Here is a 25,549-nt window from a genome sequence, read left to right on the forward strand (position 1 = left end):
ATTTTCTTATGTGATTTTCATAACAAACGTATGGGGCTGGAACTGCGTCATGACAGTGGAGGGAAAGGTCCAGAGAGGATAAGTGCTTTGCCCAAGATCACATGGCACCTCAAGCACAGGGAGGAGGATTTGAGAGGTGGGGAAGTGACTCCTCACATTCACCCTAAATTGTGAAGCAGGAATCAGGAGTAGATGGGGAAAGGAAAAAAAAAAGCCTCTGCTCTCTTTTGTAAAGCTTGCACCTGGCTTCTAAAATGCTTTCTTGTCATAGTTAGAAAATACGGTGTCAGCCTCTTTATTCTCACCTTAATATGCATTATCAAGGTCACTCAACAACCTAATACGTCCACAATGTGCCGCTAATTTTTAGGCTGAGTTACCTCGCAAAGAGTCTGCATTGCAGAGAATTACTTCAACACTAGTCAGCAGCTTCTGCCCCTGGAGAAAGACTCAGCCCGAAAGGATTACCAGAGGCCTGGGCTGCTGATTCTGCCTCCTGGAAGCTGATAGAATCTCCTGGAGAGCGTTTTCAAAATCCCAGCACAGACCCAGGGACTGGGAGCTGCTGGGTCCTCCCCCAGGCACCCATTCACTCTTCTCTGTCTTGGAGTTCCATTCCTTTTGAGGGATTTCAGTTTCTTCCTTCAAGTGACCTTTGTTAGTCTTTGAGAGGAGTTTTGTCGTCTTTGTTTTGCAGTCTTTCCCCCAGACCTCCTGGACAATTCAGATTAGGTTACATTGCAAATGCAGTGTTTATGGCTGTGTCTTCTGTAGGAAGACAGTTTATTCCGAACGCCTTATGTGTTCCTGCAGTGAAAATGGATATCCCGTATGAAGTTTCTCTCTGGCTCAGTGTCTCTGTCAGCAACAGTCAGACACTCAGAGAAGCTCTCTCTGTCTCTTCCTTCCCCTCTCAAGCACGCGCGTGCGCACACACACACACACACACACACATACACACAATGTAGGTCCCAGTGCAACAAATTCTAATTTGAGTTTCAACGATCAGGCTTACTTTGAAAAGTTTACCTGTCTCCCCAGCTGTGGAAGGGAGACAGAGTTCCCATATGTGTCTGCATGTGGGAAGCAGAGCGCCCTCTCCTGCCTCCATCCCACCTCATCTGAACTTCCCTCGTACCCAGAGTAGATCAGAGTAGGTTTAGAGGCTCTTCACAATCACGAAGTGCTTTAGCTCTTCTCCTTCTCTGCTCTGAAGGCGGCTGGGCTCAGGAAGATGTACGTTAGAACATTCGCATGTGAGCAGGCGGTTGCTCGAACGAGCACACACACAGGCCAATCGGCCCCAGAGCCAGGCAAAGCTTTTTGGTAGTTTGTGAGAGCTGTACCATCCCGTGGCCCAGCTCCCAGCAGACACGGTCCAGCTTAGACTGGCCCAGGATCTATCTGTCTGAGAAACACTCTGAGGTATTGTACTGAAGGACAGGGGAAGACTTTCTTCGCACAGACCAAATACACAATCAATTATGATTGATTATAATTGATATGATTATCAGTTATTTCACACCAGTGCATTTTAAGTGAAACCAATGACTATGTCACCCCATTGCTTGAGACACCCTCTTGGTGGGGGTGCTCCCTCCCGAAATCTCATGTTGAGAAATGATCCTGGCTTCTCCTCGTTGTGTTTTGGGAGCACAGTGGCAAGAATCCGGTCTCGGTGGAACCGGGGGGTTGTGCCAACAGAGTAGAGACGGCCTCATGTTCTCTTACTACTGTTAGGTTATCCAAACACGTGGATGATTCCTGCTTTGTCTAGTAGATCCCCCTGAAGGACTGCCGCGGTAACTCAAGGAAGGCTGTTCTTTAGTGATGAAGATGAAATCTCTACTTCAGCATGTGGATTCTGATTCTGCTACGTACTTGCTGAATGACCAGGCTGAATCACATACTTCACCTTTGGACCCTCATTATCTTCATTTGAAAAATAGGACCAAGGCCTTTTTCTTAGAACTGACAGACTTATTAAGATAGATCCGTTTTCATATTGTTTGGTCTTAAGGATCCCTCTATACTTTTAAACACTGAGAGCTCCAGAGAGCTTTTGTTCATATGGAGTATGTTTATTAATATTGACCATACTTGAAATTAAAAAAGAAAATTATAAAGTATTCAGTTTAAAAGGACACCAGCTATTACTGCTAGTAGCATTTTTTTTTTTTTTTAAAGAACTATTTTACAGAACAAGAGAATTAGTGAGACTAGTGGTGGTGTTCCAGTTTTACAAGTCTCTTTAATGTTTGGATTTCCGGAAGACAGCTGGATTCTCAAATACACTTCTGAATTCAGTCTGTGGTATTATGTAGTTTTGGTTGAAATATGTGGAGAGAATCTAGCATCAAATAGATAGGTAATCAGAGAGAGAGATCTATTTTAACAGCCTTTTCAATTAATTGTGAATATATTTTGATTGAACACTAAAACTTGGTAAGTGAATTTGTCTTAAAGGTAGACCCTTCAGTGTGCAATGAAGCTGTGTCAGTGAACTTTATGTGTTCTCTTACGTTGAAATCCCTTGGTCTGTCTTGCACTTCAAATGACCTTTTTAGCCATGCATAATTTTTAAAAATACCATGCCCCTCTCCTTTGAAAAACATTGGTTCACTGAATTATATAGACATTCTAAAAGTTGATGTTCTTCATAAACTGTATTTTTTTTAAATCTTCTTTTTTTTTTTTTTAAGATTTTATTTATTTATTTGACAGAGAGAGATCACAAGTAGGCAGAGAGGCAGGCAGAGAGAGGGGGGAAGCAGGCTCCCTGCAGAGCAGAGAGCCTGATGCGGGGCTCAATCCCAGGACCCTGGGATCATGACCTGAGCCGAAGGCAGAGGCTTTAACCCACTGAGCCACCCAGGCGCCCCTATAAACTGTATTTTTTTTTAAAACCCACAATTTTTAATATCTCTGGCAATCTCACATGAGAGGCTGTCAAAATTCTCACATTTGCTTGAAAGCTGACATTTTATCATTAACCAAACCTATTTTCAATTGTTTTCCTTGAAGTGACATTCATTTCCGTCATGTATCTGCCAAATCTTCAAGTCTGAAAAATCACTGTTTGTCTAATGGGATTCCACGAGGAAAGGGGGGCTGGTTCACCGTAGGACTCGGGCGCTCACACAGGTGCTTTTCCCTGAGCCACCTGGTGTGCCTCGGGATCAGAAGAAACCCTTGATGCTTATCTAACTTACTACAGAATGTCAGAAGATACTATCCTACCCGAGCATCAAGACTGAACACAACGACTACTTGTTACTGCTTCATCTGGGATCTTCTTAAATAAAACTGGCCTTTCCCCCCCTTAACTCGGAGCCTGTGGAAGTCAAAAACACACGGGGACAGCTTCATTTGCTTTGATTTATACCAAGGCTCCCAAAGTTTTACCCTCCAGGCTCCTTTACACCTTGTACCCCCGCAGTGTAATTGTCAAGACTGTAGTGTGACTTGGAAAGTAGTTTCGGCCCCACTGACTCCCAGAAAGGGTCCCTGGGATCCCAAAAGTCTCCAGACCACAGTTTGAGAACCCCTGGGACAGACTCTAGAAATTACCCAACAAATTGCCCACCCTTAAAACTTAGCTGTTTCTTTCTGCCTCTTGCTGTTTGGGGCTTGTGGACTTGGTAGCAGGCTAGAGTGAATGAATCCTGGCCTTTGGGCAATTTATGGTTTTGATGAAATCCCACTAGAGTTCTTCCCGAGCTCTCTAGAGCCCAGTTTTGCCGTTTCTCTCCCTTGGGATGTTACCATGAGGCTAAAAATAAGCCTTGGTTTCGTACTCACTTTACTGCTTGCCTCTGCAGGACGGGCCACCGAATCCTTGCTTTTTGGTATGATCTAGGGCTAATAAGGATGTTTTTGAGATAGTTTTCCCATCTTTTATACCAGGGGGTCTTAACTCGAGTTTCAGAGGCCATTCAGTGTCTTTGGGCTTTAGGTGGCTCAGAGCCCTTGAAATCTCCCAAAAATTTCTGTTGCTTCGGGGGGCTGGGGAGAAGATAGGTTGTTGGGAGAATTAGTAGCTTCCATCAAATTCTCAAAGAGCTTCTGTGACCTCTCCCCCTGCGAAAACAAACGTTAACAAACAGCTGCTTCCGATGGATGTTTTTATGGGGTGGCATCTAGGCATCCATTATCCATTTCCACACACACCTCTTTTGGGAAGGAATTTTCAAATCTCCCTCCCTGGCTTGGCCCCTCTTCACTTTCCATCCCCTTGGCATTCTTCTAGCTCTCTGTCCATTGGCACTTGCTTCCAAGTCACTTCTCAGTAGTTTCTCTGTAGCCTCTTTGGTCCTTCTTTCCTCCTTGTAAAATGCAGCAGAGCAGGGACCTTCTGTCTGTCTCTGGTTTCTTTGTTACTGCAAAGTGCAAAGTCAGAGTCAGGACGCCTTCAGGAGCACCTTGGGTCCTGGCGGGGGTGGGGGGAGGTACTTGAGGCCAGAGAATAGGCTCAGCCAAATCAGTGAGTTCCTTTTTAAACTACTGAGATGTGCAAACTCCGGATATTTATTTATGCCTCAGCCACAAAATGTGTTTTTCTCCCACACATTCTCCACAGTCTGCTTCTTGGAATCCAAGTGCTGTCATGAAAACTGCAAGGCAGTCTGTTTCGCTCCAACAGGAGCATTTGGGGAGCAGTCTCGATTCCGTGGGAGTAGTGTGGTGACTGCCGCTCGCTGACAAGGAGCAGAGGAGGACTCTGCAGCGTGATTCCCTGTGTTTTCTAGAACATCAGCTCCCCCGGGGGCGCTGCAGGAAGGTGTCCGGGCGGGGGCGGGCACTGCAGTGCCCAGCCTGGCAGCCTCGACAGCGCCCCTCGTGGCCAGGAGTTGGCATTGCCTCAACTTGAAGGCCGGCTTCCTGGGCAGGGGCACAAGACGCGTGCTTTGAACCAGAGGTTACTTTCCCACCTAAAAAAAAAATGTGTTTGAGGATTCTTTCTGGTGAGGTTTAATTCTGTGGCTTCACAGTTTTGAAAAAGCTTTGACTTATCAAACCTGACAAACACACTAGCACCTGACAATTGGGAAACAGCAGAGTCTCTGTCCTTTAGCGGAAGCAGGGAGGTGATATGGCAAGGAAGGGGACCGTTGACCTCATTACAAAGGCAGAAGAATCACTCAGTGCAGTACACTGACGAGGTGGTATGGGTACCGATCACATCCAGTAATGTTTTATATGTCTCCGCTTGCTGGGTTGCATTACACAAGCGCGCGCGCGCACACACACACACACACATTTTGAGTGGGGAGAGGGAGAGAGAAAATCATAAGCAGACTCCATGCTAAGTGCAGAACCTGATACGAGACTTAATCTCACCACCCTGACATCATGGCTGGAGCAGAAACGAAGAGTCAGATGCTCAATGGGCTGAGCCGCCCAGGTGCCCTGGGTTGCATTGTTTTTAAACTTGGCTTTCTGGGCAGCATAGGGATTACTGACATACACTGTTCCATCTTCTGCCTTCCTTGCATTTCTAATTAATAGAGGTTGTCACTCACACTGCATTTTCACCAGTACAGGTGGCCTCTAAGCCTCTGTCTGTATGAGGTCAAACCTCTAAGATGGTTTTGTTTATCTCTGTCCCTCTGTAGTAGGTGAGAAAATCAGGACCTACGGGCCTTTGACTTGCCCCAAACTACTGAGTACTAGTGCAGGCAATGCAGAACCTCTGGTGTCCAGGCCAGGCTCATGAGTCGTAGACACCCTGCCTGTCAGTTGGGAAGGTGCCCTTCCCACCGCCAGGGCCGGGAAATGCTGGTGCATGTACTGTTTGACTAACTTACTCCTACCCAAGGACTGAATCTGGTCACAATTCTCCTTTGGGAAAATGCCACTTTATCAGTGGGAGAGTAAGGTAAGGTGAATCCTGGCTCTGCTTCCCGACCAGATGGCTTTTATGATTGCATGATAAAATGTGCAGCTTCACGTTTCTGTGCCTCTCGCCACTACAGTGCCCTTTCTGTTTTTAAGGAAAGAAGGATTGTCCAAATGTGGAAGATGCAAGCAGGCATTTTACTGCAATGTGGAGTGTCAGGTAGGTTCTGGGCCAACTGGTAGGGAGGGCCTTGTTTCCTCTGAAGAGCGGGACCCCGATGTCCTTCCCTTTCCTTGTCACGCCATTCCCGGCACCCTTTGCAGCCAGAGCGGGAAAGCTTACTTCGGGCCTTGGATGCGGCTGGATACCCTTGAGCGCTGGCCCAGGACTGAAGGCAGCCAGTGATAGACAGCGATGCTCTGGGGCCACAGGCAGGTGCAGGCGAAGGGGAAAGACCTGAGGAGGGTATGTTGGGTGCAGGCAGGTGGATTACCAAGGTTGACAGTTTGCTCCCCAAACCCGCCAGCAACAGATGGAACACTGAGGAGGTGACAAACAAAAAATGCTAAAATGGTACCTTTAAAATATTTTAATTTTTACTGTCACAGGTCTGTATTTTTATAAATCCCCATAAGCAGGCCACACGTCTCCCTCGGCCTGTTCAAAGCCAGTCTGAGTCCAGCCAGACTTCAGTGAGCACCTGGCACAGCCTTGCCCGGCCAGAGGGTGGCCATGCTGAATCTGTGCTTGGAGCTGGTGCCTTGGAAGCAGCCGGGCTGGGACAGGCTCAGGAGGCGGGTTGCATGGAGACCATGGGCCATCTGGTCCGAGGGGTAAGTCTCCAGGGAATCCTGTAATAACGTGGCAATGGGAAGCTTAGGGAGGAATTTGGAGGAACTCTTGGTAGCTCTTTGAGGGACAGAGTGCTGTTTTCCATTCTTGTCTGCTAGATTCTAATTCCACTGAATGTTCATAGGTATTCTGCAGAAAATTCATTCCACGTTCTAACAATTTGAATTTAGGGAGAATATGGTCTTGGACATCTGTGTACCCTCCTTAGTCTATTTTTTTTTTTTTTAATGGAAACCTTTTCATAGAGTCTCGGAAATGCTGATGCTATTAAATAGTGGCTCTAAGTGACAGGGAGGATTTTCTCCTTAGTCTTTCCTCTTTTCTGCGGGCCACTGTTCTTGCCAGACTTGGTGTCATTTACCTCCCACACTCGCCCCCACACCCGATCGACTTCTGATTACCCACTATATCATTGTTTTCCTTCTCTGCTCCCTATGCAGTTGGCTCCTGAAATCCCCAAAGAGCATTATTATTTATCAGTGGGAGAGGTTGCTAAGCTCTGATGTCCCGTCTGACCATAGAGCTCCAGTCACAATGGCACCTTACTGGAATGAAGCACAGGTTGAGCCATTGACCTGGAGACCTCAGCCTTGGGTCTGCGGGCCCTGGGCAGCCCACTCCCCTGTGTCTCCCCTGGCAGGCTTCCAGAGGTGGTCAGCCTGTGTGGCAGTGGGAATATAAATGGGTTTATCATTGAGTTTTCAGGGAGTGTGACTTCTTTCGAGGGGGAGAGATCATACTTTGCTCCTACCAGTTGTGGTGGGATCACTTTGGTGCTGGGGAGATCAGAGAGCCCTGGGAATTCCATGATCCGGTTCCTGGAATGAGAAGTTAGCTCTTTCTAGATTTAAGTTAAATTCGTCTAGAAAAATTAACTCATTACATTCTGGTGTGTTAGGGAAGCAAGATAGGAAAATTGCATAGAGTTCGGACTGTGTAGCACAGAACAGTAGAAGGAGAGGATCCTAACTCTGCAACCTCCTATCTCTAGGAACCCGATGAGCCTCAGGACACCTCTGCGCTCAGTGCCTTCACACGCAGTAGCGCCCGTCCTGACAAATGGTAGCGACCTAGTGATATGAGAGCTATGAAAGTTCTCTATAAACCATGATGCCGTGGACAGGTGTGAGGACACGTGGGAAATACTGTGACAGTAATTTAGGCTGGACCGCTGCTCAGCTGTGTAAAGAATAAAGTATATAGCATACTTTAGATTTGACAGACTTGGTTTGTTTTGGTTTTGGTTTTGGTTTCTTTTACCCCAAGAGAATGGATGGATTCTAAAACCCTGAGAACACGAACAGTGTACGTTGTGTGAGTCATGCTTATTACAAAATGAGTCTTACGTTCTCTGATGAGCTGTAAACACTGCGTTAATGCAAAGAATTGGGGACTGCGTGAGACGCCCATTACCTCGGGGTCTTCTCAGCGTGTTGCTAACTCGTTTCCCATTATGCCTCCCTAGATGGCACTATTTTGATGAACCACTGCAGTCCGGGGTGGGCGGGTTTCAAGGTGGCCGATGGGGCTCCCCTTCCCTTCAAGACCAAGTGTCCCAAAGCTGCAGACTTGGAGAGCTCATCTGTAAGCACACAGCGAGGGGCGCTCTCCCTGGGGGGTTCATGTGAACCAAATACAGTGTCCTGTGTGCGCCAGGGTGCTGCATTTCACTCGACAGCAAGCAGTTTGGTTGTCTGTACATTCTCCTGTGGACAGACTGTCCAGGTGGTCAGATCATAATGAGCTTGCTTGGGTAGCCGGAAAGCCTGGAGCCGAGGGTCCTGCTCTGTGATGCTAAGTCATGTTCAAGGTCTCAGGCCAAGACAGCTTGCTGTGACCAGCCTCGTGATGGAGAGTCTTCCCTGCTCTTTACCCAGTGTTCAGGTAAAGTGGTGGGTTTCCCCATCAGCCCTGGAGAGTGCTTCTGCAGTTCAAGTTTGCTGTGCTTCTGGGAAGTATCTAGTGGCCAAAGTACCCCCCCCCCCCCAATGACAAGTGATACCCGGTTTCTGATGCCACTTGTTGCCAGAGATGACAGACTGGTTTTCATCTGGAAGTTTTATTCTTGTTTCTTCTGTCCCCTTTTGTTGAAGGAAGAGGTTAATGGCTACTAAGGTTTGTCATGCTTTTGTGCTGAAGAACTAAGTCAGAGCAAGGCAGTGGATTGTAAGACCTAGAATGGTCCTAAGGGTTTAACACAAGCAAGTGCCTAGAAAGAAATGACAGTTCAGGAACTTCATACGTATAATCATTAGGGGAGGAATCTGGGGCATTAGCTCCAGATAAAAATGTATTCCGTTTTCCTCCTAAGGGGGTGCTTGGGTGGGATCAAAGGGGGAGTTGTGCTCTATAAAGCAAGGGCAGAGATGGGAAGAGGCAGATAACTGAGCAATTCTCCACCTGAGAGACCAGGGCCCTTAGCTGCTCCTCACCACCACGTAGAACCCGCCCACCTGGAGTGCAGACGTGGACACCAAACGGCAGAGGTGGGGTGTCAGAGTGAAGGTTACCAGGTCCAGCATGTCAGTAGATAAGAAAACAGTGGCCACAAGTGGTTGGGTGACCTGCCCAAGGTCACAGGGGCAGGACTGGGGACTAGGCTGTACAGACTGCTGGTGGGAGGCTGGTGGGAGGCTTTCCAACACGGTGCTTTTGAGGGTCTTGAGGGCCCTCTGGGAGAGGGGGCACTATAGGAACATGTCAAAGAGAAGTGACCTTCGGTGGACATGAAAGGGGAGAGCCCCTTCTCGTGTCATCTTTGCCAAAAATCTACCCCAAGAGTGCTAAGGCAGCACACTTCCCAAGGGTGTCGTCTTCCCTGGGAGTACAGCATCTCAGGAGACCCTGGCCACTACGTGCACACTTCCCAGGCCCTCTTCCCTGACCGCAGCGCTTCAGAATTTTCGCTTTATTTTATACAATTTGGTGATATCTTGTCCCATTTACTTTTCTCTTCATTCACTTGACTCAGTGTGATCCTGCCAGAGGAGAGGTTTTAATTGATGATGCATGAAAGGATAATGGGAGGAAACATAAAAGAAATAGAAGTTCCTTTTTAGTTAGGCTTATTTTGTAACCTGTGTGTTTTAATGAACTATATTTATTTTTATAAATATGCCTGGAAAGCTAAGTATATTATTGCCTCACTTAGACTTCTTCATTAAATTGCACCATGACATGTACAAGAGAATGGTTTTACAAAGTTATTTAATAGAGGAACCATTGTAGAGTAGAACTTTCTAGGGCATCATTTCTTAACATTAACAAATAGAAAAGAAACTGTTCGTGATGCGTAAACAGAGGTGATGGGGTTACAAGAGTGTTTTTGAAAGTAAGAAGGGGCTTGCCCTGATGGGGATAAAAAAGCACATGTGAGGAGCATGTGACTGAGGACGTGAGAAAATTTGTGAATTTCCTCGTTGAAGAGAAAGTAACTGAAACGTAGAAGATGCATAAGAAATACTCACCCGACCCTCTTGTTGTTATGGGTGAATTAGGGAATTGGGCCAGAGTCGCAGATTCAGTCCTGGTTAAATTCACTTTGGTCCCTTAACCCAAACCTTGGAAGCGTCTTGAACTTGATCACCCTTTTCTCTAAATGCTCCACATCACCGGTAAGAAAGCATGTGGATGAATGAATGAGCCCATCCCCTGGCTCTTGAAGCAAAACATAAAACAAAGCCCATGTGCTTGTGATGGGGGCCAGCAGCCTCAGTCACCTTCGTGTGAGGTGGTCGGTGTGCACCTGACTCCTTTGTACTCCTCCCCTTGATGATAATAGTGGCAGCAGAAATCCCATGACATTTTCTTACTGTTCCGCATTTCAGGAAGTCACATGCCTTTGGCCAAGTAGACTAGATCTGTTTCGAAAGCTCCATTAAAGCCAAGAGAAATACCAGGTGCGAAAGTTAGGAAAGAGGACTTCACATTAAAAACTCAGTCTCCTTGTCCAGGAAGACAGCATTATCATTCACTCAGCAGAAAACTGGACGAAATAATGGTCCGTTGTTTCTTCCAAGGTTGAAAATGTTGGCGCATCCTGAGACAATTTTCCAACTCTTTATGTGTCTTGAAGCATTTTTGTCCATGCACACACAGGAGTCATGCGGAGCAGTTACTACATTGGCTGAAAATGACCTCGAGGTTTAAATAGAGTACGGAAATTTCTGTATTTTCCTTTTACATTGATTTAATTATTTAGCTTCATTGGACAAATAATCTTTGTTCATTTTAGAAAAATCTGGAAAGTACAGTCTGAAAAGACAACAGAAAGGATCCATGATTTTGTCCTTCCAGAGAAAGTCTCTACTAGCTCTTTGCTATCTGTCTTTCTCCTTCCTGTCCTTCCTATTTGTATATTACTTTAATGGAAAAATACGATCCGAATTCACATAAAATTATAAAAAGATTGCAATCAGGGCAGAAGAAATAGCTTGACTTTTGAAGAAAGATACTCAAAGTTTTAGAAAGACTCACAAAAATGTTTTAAAAAGCTTATAAGCAGTTACAAAACCACTCTGTGTACGAAGAAACCACTGATACTGGAACACAACAAAACAAAACGAAACTGTTCGTTGATACTGCCTATTCTGATCCCTCAGGATAGCCAGTTTTTTGTCCAGTCTGATTTACAGTTTTTCTAGTCAGAACCTGGGCAAATTGCCATTGTCAAGTTCTCTGCGGTGTGGGAACCATCCCTGTGACAGAGGACGGCATGTCAGATGATGCTCGGGACCGAACAGGTGCTCCTGCCAGATGCGAGCCTCCCTTCCAGCTTGTTGTTGTTTTAAAGAATTAAAACAGTGCCATGGAGGTACCTCTCTGTCATTCCTCCCTTAGTCCACATCTCTCACCACTTTCCAGCAGAAGGTGAAAACTTACTTGGGGAAATTTCCCTTGATGAAACTTTAGTGACTCCACACTTTGAATTTATTGTGCCGTCTGCTTTCACGGGCCGTGTGTGGATCCGTGTCACACACGTGTCTCCTGTCACGGTCACAAACTCCTTCTAGTTAAGGACTTCATCTCCCCTCCCTGCCGCTAGGGTCAGTTGCAGAGATCGTTGAATGCATGAAAGAACGAACGAACCAGTGAATGAACAGGTTCCCATGTGTTTTGAGAGTGTGCCATGTGCCAGGCGCTGTTCTAGGTGCTTCTCCAGGATGAGCTCATTGGATCCTGATGAGGACCCTCTGTGTTTGCACCGATGCCTCGTTGTCCCCACATGAAGGTCCTACATGTCTCAGTCCTCTTCAGGCTTCGGATCTGATTATCATTCTCGGAAGGTGTCAAATCATAGCCTTGGAATTTGGAACTGCTAAGTAACGCAGAGATTACATTATTGACAGCCAAGGGTACAGCTGCGGAGGGATTAAGAGGTCCGCCTGCTGTCACAGAGCTGAGGAGTGCGGGGCTAAGAATGCAGGTTTCCTGAGCCCCAGACCCAGGGTCCACTTCCTTGACAGCGCTCTGCTCTCCGCCCAGAGGCCCCCTTCCCTTTGAGGATGTTCCCATCTATAATTGTCAGCGTTGTGTGTTACTTACGTTAGCCTCGATTTTATGTGCTCTTAATGAGTTGAGTCTATTACTAAATAATACATAAATCATGGTAAGAAAGGTTGGGGTTAAACTTCCTTCTCCCAGGAGTCATTATTGTTGAACACGGAGGACAAGACCTGCTGTTCAGGAAACGGGCATCTCCAAGGCCCTGCAAAGCCTTCTCTTAGAATTCCTGGTTTCACAGTGGACACGCGCTCGTGGTTGCTCATTATCTCTCTGTCTCCTGCTGGCCGCCCCCATTCCCCTCAGATGCCCCAAGGCCTGAAGCCTTCTCGGTCTTTGCCTCTTTGCCTCCTCACCGTGCTCTCATTTCAGGCTTCGGCTAAAAACAGATCCCTTCTCCCTCGTGCATATCTTGTCATTTCTTTCTCTCCGTGCACTCGGTTATATTCGGCACGGCGTTATTTAACTGTGCGGAACATCTCGGCACTGAACTTGAGCCAGTGGCCTGCACCACGTAGAGCATTAAATCATGAAGTGACATTTTGTCCTTCCTTCTTGGGGTGGGGGTGGGGGGCAGGGGGCAAGGAGACATCTTCATTCTTTCAGCAGCTTTATCGAGGACCTTGTAAATGTGAGGCCGTGTTCTAGCTTCTGGGTTTTAAATGTGGGAAAAAACCCACACCAGACTGAGTTCCTTTATTTTAATAGGGGGAGACAGATACTGACCACAAACTAATAAATACGTAGCATATCAGGTGGTGAGAAGTACCAGAGATGTATAGAGCAAGAGAACGTGCAGGGGTGGGCACGCACTAGTGGGTATTCGTGGCAGGAATCCTGAGCCAGAGATGAGAAGTGGTAGGCAGGGAGCGACCTGGACATCCAGGGGAAGAGGGGACCAGCCAAGGATGTAGTAGGGGAAGAGGGCACCAGCCAGGAATGCAGCAAGTGCAAGAGGTCTTAGGGCAGGAGTGCGCATGGTCCGTGTAGGGAGCAGCCGGGGGCTGAGGTGAGAGCCTGGTAGGAGGCGATGGGGTCAGAGGAGTGTGGGGGGGGTCCCCAGCATGAGTGGCTTATCAGTCATCTTTAAGACTCTGCCTTTTGCTCTGAGACCAGACGCCCTTAGAAGGTTCAGAGCCGAGAACTGGCAAGACCTGAGTTCTGTGTAGCAGGATTGACTACCCTGCTGCTCTCCTAATCCTAGTTCGCTGGGGCAGGCGCAGCAGTGGGCATGTGGGTGGGAGGCATGGGCGGTGCTGGGGTGGGGGAGGGGTGGGGGCTGCAGCGGGCAGGGGGGTGGGGCAGTGAGGGGTGATCAGGTTCTAGATCTCTTCTGAAGGCAGCCCAGTGTGCTGGAGGTGACCGGGGAGCATGGGACAGGCGACGAGGATGACCCCGGGCTCCAGCCTGAGCATCTGAAAGAACAGACTCGCTGTTTTCTGAGGGGGGGAAGGCTGAGGGGAAGCCAGGATATGCCCGCTTCCGTGGAGAGGCGGTGTGTCTGCAGACACCCGTCGCAAGTGCCGGGAGATTTCCCACCTCACAAGTCAGTCTCACAAGAAGCAGTCAGCTGCTTCTTGTCAATCAGCGCCTCCCTCCCTGATGTCCCGCGCATTCTCTGTCATCCCCCCGCCCTGTCACCAGTGATGGCATCGCCAGCTCCTCCCCAGCCCTCACTCCTCTCCAGGGCCACCACGGCACCACGATGTCCTTCTCCCTCAGCCTCACCAGTCCCCGTGCACAGCGTCCCTCCCCTGCCCGCAGGGAGCGCCTAGCCTTTGTGTCCCAACCTGGGGCACGAGAGCATCCAGGCAGGCCCGAAAGGACTACGGTGTTCCTTTGTCAGGGGACTCTTCAGGGAGTCTCTGTTCCTAAATGTGGCCAGTGGTTGCCTCTGCCAGGCTCTCCAACGGCTCTTGCCAAAGCCTTCATTTGTGTTCCGTTTTTGTCACCTATGAAAGGAGACAAGTGGCTGAGTGCAGCTCTCAGGGCTTTGCCCCGACGTGAGAACAGAAGCAGAACAGGACTGTTTGAGGGCACGGGGCCAGATCAATGGCAAATACCCCAAATCACAGATAACGGAAGGCGGCGTGCGCCGCTTGGGCAAACGAGGGGCTGCAGGAAGATGAGATGTTGATGAAAAAACACAAAGTAGATTTTCTCATCCCAGCGACCTTGGCCAGGCCTGAGTCAAGGCCATACAACCGTCTCTATCTTAAAGGATGTTTTTGTCTCTCGCTTTTGTGAGCTTCATTGTGTTTTCCAAAAGGAAACATATTTCACTTGACCTTCACTAGAAGGACTTACTGCATCCTCTCTTCTTGAACTTTATTCCTGTGTGTGAGTGTTTCATCATTTTTCTTTTTTCTAACTTTCCCAGAAAGAAGATTGGCCCATGCACAAGCTGGAATGTTCTCCCATGGTTGTTTTTGGGGAAAACTGGAATCCCTCAGAGACCGTAAGGCTAACCGCAAGGATTCTGGCCAAACAGGTGAGGAAATGGGATGATGTTCAAGTGTACTTTCTTTCTTTCTTTTTTCCTTAAAGGTCAGAAAGAGGAGTGGCCTGTGGCGACCATCTCTGCTTAAACATTCTCGGGCTCATTTCCCCTCACGTCCCCACGGGCGGGCGTGGGAAGAACACTGCAGCAGACACTGTTTGCTGCTGGCCCCGTGCAACGAGGATGTCACTTACCCAGGTCGGGAACGCAGCCACAGCTGTTAAATCCTGAACTTTTGTTTTGTTTTGTTTTTTTAATGAATCAGGAAAATACAGCCTTTTCCAGTGTGAAGAGCTGAGTGACAAGAACTAGAGCATCCCAGGGAACCGGCCTGGCCTGAGCAGCTTTGCGGTTTTCCCCTTTCTTTCTGACACCTAGAGTGCTCCCTGTCCCTCCTCCCAGCAGCGTCCCGTTCGCCGCTGTCTCCGTCTCCCACTTGCTCTCCTCTGGGCAGGCAGGGGACGACGGGCTGGAACAGCCAGCGTGACAGATGCAAAGGAGAAGAAAAGGGGAAGGAGAGGAAAAGATGGGAAATCGAGGCACAGTGAGAGAGGAAGGGCGTAAAAGAAGAAGTAAAGAAAGAAATGCCCCAGGGGGAACTGATGACAGTCCTGGACAGTGTCCTCCAAAGATGATGCCAGGACTGGAGTCCTCCGCCTTTTTCAGTCGGACCTTACTGACGGGGCTCGTGAGGTGCCAGATCTCACAGGACCAAACTAAAAGATGGGGGAGAAACACCACGGGACGTATCCTTGTGACACAGCCTAATAGGTTGCGTGGCACTTAGAAGGCATAGATGTGCGGAGGCGCTGCCCGTGTCAGGGAGGGGCTTACTGCTGCTGAGTTGGGGACAGGACCCCTGTACTTGTCTTGAAGCTGAAATTTCATCCACTTCTTGATACCTGCCCTTTACTCCTCTATACCCCAGCTCCCTTTAAAACTTTCTATTTTTTTGTCTAAGCCAAAGGGGATTGCAATGACTGGCACATATCTGTCCCTGGCCCAAGTTAGGATCCTGGGCCACATAAACAGAGGTAGAACATGGGGCGCCTGGGTGGCTCAGTTGGTTAAGCAACTGCCTTCGGCTCAGGTCACGGTCCCGGAGTCCCGGGATCGAGTCCCGCATCAGGCTCCCAACTCCATGGGGAGTCTGTTTCTCTCTCTGACGTTCTCACCTCTCATGCTCTCTCTCACTGTCTCTCTCTCAAATAAATAAATAAATTCTTTAAAAAAAAAAAAAAAAAAAAAAAAAAAAAACAGAGGTAGAACATTTCCGAACTCTGAGGTCATTGTTCCATTATGTGCGGCGTGGGTCAGGTGCTTGCTGGAGTGCCACATCGTCTGCTCTGGGGTGAGCAGAGGAGTCACGGGCTGCCTGTAGGTTGAGACCAAAAACATCCAAACTGTTTTCCTATGAGGGTGTTAACTTATGAGTCCTTAACTGACAAGGCTCCTGAAGCATCAGCCCAGTTCTCGGTCAGGGGGACAGGGTGGGCGGAGGCAGTGCGACTGGGCGTGGTGTCCCGTAAGATCTGCGAGCATTTGGGGAGGACGGGGTGGTCCTTCCCTGCCCCCGCCTCACGCTCTTTGGTGGCATTTACAGTACTGTGGTTAAGAATTCTAAAGAAGCCCGTGTACTTTCCCTGAATGGAAAGCTTTCCCAGGCAAGAGGACTTAACTAATCTTACAGAAATGTATCCTGTGGATGGAAGATTTCTGCTCCAAAAAGAACAGTGGCAATGTTTTGGCACCGGGAGGGTGGTCTGAAGGCTCTGATGAGTTTATGCCGGTTCCATTCAACTTGTATTATAATTACTTATTGCTACTGATAGTCTGTTAAATGAAAAGTTACCTGGCCATCTTTTCATCTCAGTAGGACTTGATGATTAGAGAAACCAGACCATTTGTATTCTAGTAGCTTGCAAAGGGTTAGGGGAGACAGGCTACCCAACTACCAAGGGTAAGCTTAACATGTTAACCAGGGAGGAGAGAGCGCCCTGCTAGACCACCTGTATCCCCAAATTGAATAGCCAGATTACAAAGACACGGCCTCAGGCCAGCTCTTGAGCTCTGCTTTTGAACTCTTGTCAACACCAAGTTTATTCATGTTCTCAAAGCCTAGCAGGTTTACTATTGTTAGCTCCTCTTGGGGTGTCTAGAACAAAGCCAGCAACACGTTTAAAGTGAATCTGGGCTCACAGATACCACCAAAAGTGTTCTTTTTGAAACACAGAATTTGAGATCATTTTAGCCTATGCTTAAAGAAAGTGTAAAATGGATGGGGGGTTTGATTTTTGTTCCTTTTTAGAAGGAGAAATAATAAATAGGATGGTTCCCCTGTAGACTCAGAGTCCTTTTAAGTCGGGGCCCTAAAAAAGTTGATGTCTCGCCACTCTCCTTTCCCGTAGCGGGCATCTTTGAGCCTACTGTGCGCACAGCGCGCTACTGGGTGTCAGGAATGTGGTAGATGCTTAAGAAAGTTTTCCGAGAAAGTCCTTGCAATTTGGGCACTAGGCAGATACTCGCAGCGCCCAGTGGCAGGACTCCTGGAAGGGTTTTCTTTGCTTCATTGAGAATTGTTGCTCTTCCCTGATGTCGATGTAATAATAGTGAAAGCACCACTTTTTGCCCTGGTGGTTAACATCTCCATCCGTGTGGTTTCTTCCCGATCTCTAGAAGATCCATCCAGAGCGAACACCTTCCGAGAAGTTGTTAGCTGTGAAGGAGTTTGAGTCACGTAAGTTTTCTGTGACTGGCCGAGGAGTCGTTGGAAGGACACGTGTCTGTGGACAAGGAAGGCAGGGCTGGAGAAAGGCACGGGAAGCTTGTGGTGCTGGGGATTTTAACAACTAGTTTTTATTTTGACTCGTGTGCCCGTTTTGAAAAAATGACTGTAACTCCCCCCCCCCCACCGAGTTGACATGATGACTAGGAAATAATGAAGGGGAAGTAGGAACTCGCAGATGAGTTGCTGCATCTCGAGCTATCTCCTGCCGGCTCTCCTGGCATGCTGAATATTTTTGTATCTTTGCTGAATTGCAGTCCTGTAAACAGCTGATGTCCTTACTGAAAGGCATTAAATCAGGGCTGTCTTGTGTCTTGACCATGACACAGATTCTGGGGCTAGTGGGGAGGGGAGGGGCTAGACTGGACCGCGCCTGCTTGTCAGGGCTGGCCTCTCGTCCCTGACCTCATTCCTCACGGTCAGTTAAGATTTCCTGTTCCGAGTGACTTCCAGTTGTCAGAGGAAGAGAAGAAAAGAAATGGCATGCTTTTCTTTGCCTAGAATTTATCAGTTACACCAAGTAATGGGGAAGAATATTTTCTGGGGGCTCCATGGGGTTTTCTTGGTTTTTTGTTTTGTTTTTGTTTTTTTCTCCATGCCATTTACAGTAGGACAAGGATGTAGCTAGAAAGTCAGAGTTTACTACCCGGTGAATAATGGTTTGCTACTCCCCAGATCTGGAGAAATTAGACAATGAGAAGAGGGACTTGATTCAGAGTGACGTTGCCGCACTTCATCACTTTTACTCCAAGCACCTGGAGTTCCCCGACACGGACAGCCTGGTGGTCCTCTTTGCACAGGTAAGAACACCAGCCTCCGGTGACCATCTCTAGCCTTTCCCTGTCCAAGTCCCTGTCCCCAGCACACACTTGGTAAAGATGATCGGAAATAGACTGATGGCTTCTATGATGACAAGGCTGTTGCCCTGTTGGACCCTGTTTTCCATAGCCCTTCTGGGTGACCTTGAGCAGACCTTGAGCTGGCCCTCCTTGATGTGTGGTACATAGGAAAGTTACCTGACCTCTCCCTTTGGCACAGAAAGAGTTTGAGAAACCAGAGGGGTGCCAGCACCCCAATATTGTGGCATACTAGAAGCTCCTTGAAAGGAAAGACCATTTGAGGTTCCCACAGTAAATTTTGCTTTTCTTCTCTTAAACCTTCTGTTCTCACCCTAGTGTCTTTTACTCCTACAAACACTGTGTCACTAAAGCACAGGCACATCCAGATGCCCCCAGGAGGGAGGCCTTCTCTGCTGCCCCTAGGGAAGGACAGTCACCAAGACAGGAGCCCGAGTGGGTCTAGGTACAGCAAGTCTCTGCTGACAGTTTTTAAGACGTCTTTAGAGAAGTCTAGGTTTATGAAAATCAGATTTAATTAAAAAACCAGAGAGACTTCTAGACAAGAGTAACTTAGAAGCGACTGAGGCGCTGGAAACCAGTGTGTGGAAAGGTGAAGATGGAGGCACGGTTGGAACAGATGGAGGAAGTGCAGCGATCACTGCGGCTGCGCGCAGTCTGACCGCATAGACGTTCCTCTTATGGCGAGGGTGGCACTTCCGTCATGACCTCCTGGATCAGATTGCTCTCCCTTAGGTAGCCAGCATCTCCCCTACAAGCCGAACGTGTAGTTGAAGGTGACCTTCCCGGAGAGAGCAATACGGCAAGGCTGTTGCATGGGTGCACACAGCTCTGTTCCCCTGCCAGAAACTTCCGTCTCTAGCTCCACAAAAGACCTTGGGTGGATGCTTACGCATCTTGATCTTAGAACAGAATCAGCGTCGCCTATATACCTTTTGACTCAGTAATTCCATTTCCAGGAATCTGTCCCAAAGAATCCTCAGAGAATGTGGACAGTAATTCACACGCAGATTGTCTATGGTGGGGTTCTTTTTAAAACTGGGAGGAAGGAAGGAAAACAACAAATGTTTTTTGGCCAGCAGGACCTGGCATAGCCTTGTGACTAAAGGTTAGATAGCCTATATATCTTGTTTCAGCGGATGTGTAAAGATGTGCAAAACGTGGATAGAGCTGTAGTATAAAAGCAGGATAAAAATGTGTATAATACGAGAACACACACACATATGTTAAAAAAAGATTTGGTGGAAGGTCACAGGTGATTATCTCCTGAGTTGTAGACTGTTTTTGCTTTTTTTAGTTGGGTGATTTTCTGAATTTTCTGCAATGAGTGTATGTAACTTAAGAAAACACTCAAAGGGGGCTCAGTGGGTTAAGCCTCTACCTTCTGCTCCGGTCATGATCCCAGGGTCCTGGGACCCCACCTCAGGCTCCCTGCTCAGCGAGGAGTCTGCTTGTCCCTGCCCCCTGCCCCTTCCCCCGCACATGTGCACACCCGCTCTCTCTCTCCCTCTCCCGCAAATAAATAAGTAAAATCTTAAAAGAAAAAAGAACACTAAAAAGAAGAAAAAGATTAAAAAGCATCCATAATTCTTCCACTTCAGAAATTCCACGTTTAATGAATGAAGTGAGTCTTTATCTCTTTTCTGAACCACTTGAACTGCCGTAAGCGTGACTGCTACCGGTTGGATGAATTCCTTGATGGATAAAATGTTATAGATAATATTTCTGTTTTGTGACTGTCGCCCTCAGGGAAAAAAAAATGCCATTCTTGGTAAAAGAAAAAAGGATTCCAGTTATGAGTGTTACAGTAGATTTTCCTAATTTTCACTTTACCCTGGATTTATATTTTTCCTAAGGGTCCTAAGACAGTGGATTTGAGTGACAGTGGGCAGTTGAGGAATTGACTATCTGCCATTAAAAAAAAAAAAAAAAAGAAAGAGAGAGAGTTACCTGACTCTTTTCTGGACTGGAGCGGGCATGGTTATATGAGAACCCAGGAGAGATGAAATAAATATAGTGTGTTTTCCCTTCTAACTGTGAAAAAAGATCGCTTTTCCTCCAGCACAGCAATGGATGCTGGTAGGACTTCTCAGTTTTGGTGTCGGAGCTCTGGGACCCTATCTTCATAACCAGAAATCAAGGCACTTGGTCTCACAAGCAGAAGTATATTTGTGGTGAAAATGACTCAGAATCTTTGATATTTGGACTTACTCAAAATCCAGGAGATAAATACACACACACACACACACACAAAATAACTGAAATAATTAATTCCTTTATAGACTTCATATTTATCAGATCATAATATCCATTCTCACATTGTGTGTGTATGCACTTACATGTGTATGTGTGTGTATAGACATACACATGTATCTTTTCACATATGAATTTGAACAGGCACTTGTAGTATCCCCAGAGAAAACTCCAAAGCAAAGCTGAAAAGTGCTGTTCGAGCCCCGGGCCACCCTCTGGCCCAGCCTCCAGCCCCACGCTGCGTGTCCTCTTCTCCAGCCTCCGAGCCTTCTCCTCCCTCTGCTTCGTGGGAGGGCTTCGTGGGTTACCTTGTGGCCCAGCAGCAGCTGGCAGCAGAAGGTGACTGCACTCCTCCGACAGCGTCGAGGTGCATTCTAATCACTGGGAACATATGCAGGGTTGGGAAGTGTATTTTTGGTGTGCAGCCTACTTCTGGTCTAAATGCTAATTATGAGAATAGATTTAGCAAGGCACTTAACGCCCGAGTTGACTTGAAAAAAAGGACGGCGGTCCATGCATCCTTCTTAACAACATGCAAGTTCACTGTTCCTCTCTGGGGATATTTCAGAAGGGAGAAACTGGCAGAGAAACTGCTCTGCGGTTTGGCTTGTCCCCCATCCCCGCCTCCCAGGAAGGAACCGTGAGGACACTGTGCTTACAGGAGCCTCTGCTCCTGAAGAAACACACTCGCTCTTCCTCAGGGAGAGGAGGACCGTGGAGGGAATCGAGCGACCAGGCCTTGTAGAACACTGAAGCCCGGAGGAATCTGGAATCACAGACTGGTCCCGGGTTGGACCAGCAGAGGACGAGATTAAGAGGCAAAGGAGTGAGTCTCCTACCCCTCAGAGTTAGTGAGGAGCTGGCTGTCCCTCGATCGGTTTTGAAAATTGTCGCTAGATTCTCATTCATTCTCTCCTTTTGCAGACACTGCTGAGACATGGTAGTGCTGTTCTGAGGTTGTCTGTAGATCACGAAGGACCCGCCATGGTGCAGGGCACAGAGCTCATGCTCCAGTATATTTTGTTGAATGAATGAGAATCCTCATTCACTCTTACCCAATGTCGGTTGTAGCTCATTGGCTCCTGGTGGTTGGTTAATGTCCTGATGACAGAGCAGGTTGGGGTACTGGAAGATGGCACAAAAAATACGACATGAAGTCTATGTAGAAATGCCCAACACCTCCGGACTTCCAAGGCTGTCCGTTGTTCCAGCCTTCAGTAATCTCTTTATGTCGAAAGTTCTAACTACTGCTTGTAAATATGTTGAATTGCAAAAGCCACAAATGAAACCCGTCACAGCCTTTACTTCTCTGTGCATCTAGATTTCTAAGCCTTTTGAGTTTTATGGAGAATTGCCTTATTATTATTCCTAAGTCAGAACAGTTTCAGAGGAAAATGAGATAGAGTAAAACTCTAGCGTTTCTGAGAACTTTCTTATCTGAATATCTGGTCCTAACTCTGACTCCCTGTCTGCCACTCACTATTTCTATGGCCTTGAGCAAGTTCTCAATCATTGACCTCTCCCTGAGCCTCAGTTTCCACATCCATAAAATGGGTCATCAGAGCAGTTTTGCAGATTTATGAGAGGGTAAACATGTAGCACCTAGCATAGGGCCTGGCCCAAAGGATGTGCACAGTGGATGCTGTTTTAAAAAGCCCGTCTGTTGGCCTGAAATGTCCCGGTGCAGTGTCTCCAGTACGGAAGGACGTGGTTCTGACCCATGGGGTAAAAGCGTTCAGCTTGTGTGCCTCACAGGCAGCCTTCACAGCAGCTTGGCAGGACTTTGTGGGGGGGTGGGTATCTCAGCCTTTGCCACTGGCTCTGGGCCAGTCACTGCTTCTCTCTGACTTCAGATCCGTCATTTGAAAAGTACAAAGACTGGTTCCCCTTCCAGTTCTGAAGTCTTAGATGTAAAGGAAAAATACCCACTGAGCTGTCTCCCTGTTGGACCGGGTATGCGTCCAGGGACGGAGTTAAGCCTGTTCATCCTTCTGTGCCCAGTGCCCACCCTGTAGTGGCTCTCAGGGAACATCAGTGGAAAGAATAAATGTACAGAACATAAAATCAGGGCGTACAGTCCTCAGGGCAGCCTGCTCACTCTGCGTTAGACTTGCACAAGCGCGAGAGTTACTCTTCTTCTTAAGGCTGAGACAATTGCCAGTGGTTGATTCGGGCCGAGATGTGAAAGACGGGTGTCTGTTCGTTAGCCTCCGGCCCTCGGCCCCGTGCCTCTCGAGGGGATGGGCAGCAGTTAGGTCAGCTGTGGAAGCGTTTCCCGCATTTACCACCTCACCGCGTGGGGCAAGTTGTGGATTAAGTGACTTCTTTTTCTTAATGTATCATTTATTGGGGTACAGTTGACAGACAGGGTTACGTTAGCTTCAGGTATGCTGCATAGTGTACAGCACTGTTGTACATCGGGAAATGGTCTGTGCTCTAAGTCCACCTGTCCTGTCACCTTACGCAGTCAACACAGTATTCCTGACTACCTTCCCCATCCTGCACGTCCCATCCTCATGGCTCATGGCTTTTTTACCCGGAGAAAATCAGGGACAGAGGGACCCTGTGATGGGTTCGTGATCATACAGCCGATCTGTGGCATCACTGGGACTGGACTCCGGGTATCCTAACTCTAGACTTCAGTCCTTAGAGCCTTAGCGGCTGTGGTGGCCTCGGGCCACTGTGTGTGGGGTGGCGGGGGGGCGGGGGGTGGCGCAGGGGGTAGGTCAGCCGCACTAAAGGTTCTTCCTTCCTAACAATTCTGCCTTTGTTTGTTACACATGAGATTGCTGGGTCAGTTTTGTTTGAGCCAAGGGTACGTTGGCCAAAAGACAGGTTTTTACATCACTCAACTGGAATGTCGTCCTAGTTAATTTGTGAAAGGTCAAAATTAAAGAATGATTTCTATCCGAAGAGAAGCTTCCTCTCACCTGTTTCTTTCTCCCCCTCTCTCACTGCAGGTTAACTGTAATGGCTTCACAATTGAAGATGAAGAGCTTTCTCATTTGGGATCAGCAATATTTCCCGAGTAGGCTGAGTTTGACTTCACTTCTTTTCCTTTCTACTTAACTTAACACTAATTAGATTTTTTTTTTTTGATTTTTAAATAACCTACCTAACTGCATGTGGCAGGCATGAAACTCCAAGTGAATTAAGACACCTTTTTAATTCTGCCAGATTTCAAAATATTTCCCATCCATTTAAGGATCCAAAGGTAGTAGTTAAGAGAACAGTGGCTTGTTAAGTCCTGCGAGGTACGGAGCTATTATTAAAGAATATTTTATAGTGCGCATAGAAGGAACAGTCTGTGCCCTGCTGAGAAATTTGCTTTTTGCATGTCTTTGGTTCTGGAAATCTTTGGGTTTCTTATACTCAAAGCAAAACACTAATTGCCAACCAAGAATTGGCCGTAGGCTAATGCAGAGACGATATGAGCTGCTTCTACAGCTGTTTGTTCTTCTCGAAAAATACGAGTATAAAAACAGCACAGCTGGGGTGGGACACTCTGCTCAAGTAGCAAACTAGGAGGATTTCAAAGAACGACAGGATTTTTCTTTACTTCAGGAAAACTCAAGTAATCTAAGAAAGGCTGGCCCGCTGGCAAATGCAGGTGTTTATAGCTCCGACTCTCATGGATTTGCCAAAAATGGCTTTGCTGTGGGGTCTGCTGGAATGGGTGTTTTCAGATGCTTTGGTTCCCTGCAATCAGTCCTCCCTGCAGAGACGGAGCGAGAAACCCTCCCTGCGCCCCCGTCTGAATCCAGTGTAGATCGGCGAGGCTCTTAACACACAGCCCCGAGCCTTTAGCTTCGGGCTGAAGCAGAGAAAAGGGGACACCCATGTGTTTGCCGTGGATGATGCGTGAGCTCCCGGGGGGCGCGTGTGCGTGCGTGTGTGTGTGTGTGTGTGTGTGTGTGTGTGGCCGCCTGGATCTGGGCGTCACACGGGTCTGAAAGACAGAGAAGCACGTGGACAGGCCTGTGTCTTGGCAGCACCTGCCACGGGCCTTCCCAGCCACTGCAGCCGGGAGTTTCTTCACGTGATATTGTCCCCGTGGCCAGAATGGTGGCCTTGGCTGTTCGAATTCTGATAGTGAGGAAAGAAGTGTCTTGGGGAGAAGGCCTTGAGAAAAGGAAGGAGAAACCGGGAGAGGCCATCAGACCCTCTTTAGAAGGCTCTTCCTGACAACTTCAGACCTGAAAGAACATAGCTGCTCTCAGTGTTTTCCAGACGGAGAGCGAGGGTCAGTGGTGTTGTTTGGCGTTTTACCGGGCGCAGTGATCACGGGAGAATGATGATACCAAGGGCGTGAACTCTTCTGGGTTCTTTGCCTTGGTGAATTTCTCCCACCGTTATTGAAAATATATCCAGGGGTCTGTCTTGAAATGAATTAATAGTTCATCAATGAAAGATTCTAGAAAGCGGCTTTTCCCTGAGTGACAACTCTCAGTGCACTTGTTTATCAGGTTCCCTGGGGCCTGGTGGCCTGTTGTTAAGCCAGGTGGGCTGTGCTGCGTGGCAGAGGCGACCCTTCCAAAGGACGAGACAGGGGACTTGCTCCGTGTTCTCCCAGGCTCAAGGCCAGTCAATGGCTCGCTTACTGTGGCCTTAGCACCTGGGAGCTGGGAGATGACCGCTCCCTGTTGTGTTCGGCAGAGCGAGGGCAGCCCTTCCTCATCGGGCCCAGTGCTCTCTGCTCTTTTGTGCTGGGGCAGACAGGACCGGGGTTCTGGTAGCTGAGGGCTCAGGCAAGTGACACTGGCTTCCAGAGCCATGTTCCATATGGATGTGAGTGCCCATATGAGCCCCAGTTTCCAGGCAGTTTTAATTGGGGGAAAAATCCCTTTGGGCAGAAATCATATCGGCATTGTGATTTCAAAGGCAGCATTTTCAGAGATCAAGCACTGTTTCCCTGTAGTTTAGAAATTTCTGTTCTCAGAACTTTGACCTTGATATAATCA

General features: G+C 47.9%; 1 protein-coding gene across 3 annotated transcripts in view; it reads left to right on the top strand.

The window, feature by feature from the left end:
- The window catches only part of SMYD2 (SET and MYND domain containing 2), a 48,066-nt gene that overhangs the window by 12,932 nt on the left and 9,585 nt on the right, over window positions 1-25,549 (top strand). For 2 of the 3 annotated variants that reach the window (XM_032318484.1, XM_032318485.1), the window contains exons 2-7: window positions 5,995-6,058; window positions 6,448-6,672; window positions 14,574-14,684; window positions 17,370-17,430; window positions 18,154-18,278; window positions 23,549-23,616. In XM_032318484.1, coding sequence (XP_032174375.1) covers window positions 5,995-6,058; window positions 6,448-6,672; window positions 14,574-14,684; window positions 17,370-17,430; window positions 18,154-18,278; window positions 23,549-23,616 — 654 coding nt within the window. The remainder of the gene's footprint in view (window positions 1-5,994; window positions 6,059-6,447; window positions 6,673-14,573; window positions 14,685-17,369; window positions 17,431-18,153; window positions 18,279-23,548; window positions 23,617-25,549) is intronic. The other variant, XM_032318486.1, reaches the window with a different exon arrangement.

Source organism: Mustela erminea, chromosome 17 (genome assembly GCF_009829155.1).
Source record: "Mustela erminea isolate mMusErm1 chromosome 17, mMusErm1.Pri, whole genome shotgun sequence".
Taxonomy (NCBI): domain Eukaryota; kingdom Metazoa; phylum Chordata; class Mammalia; order Carnivora; family Mustelidae; genus Mustela; species Mustela erminea.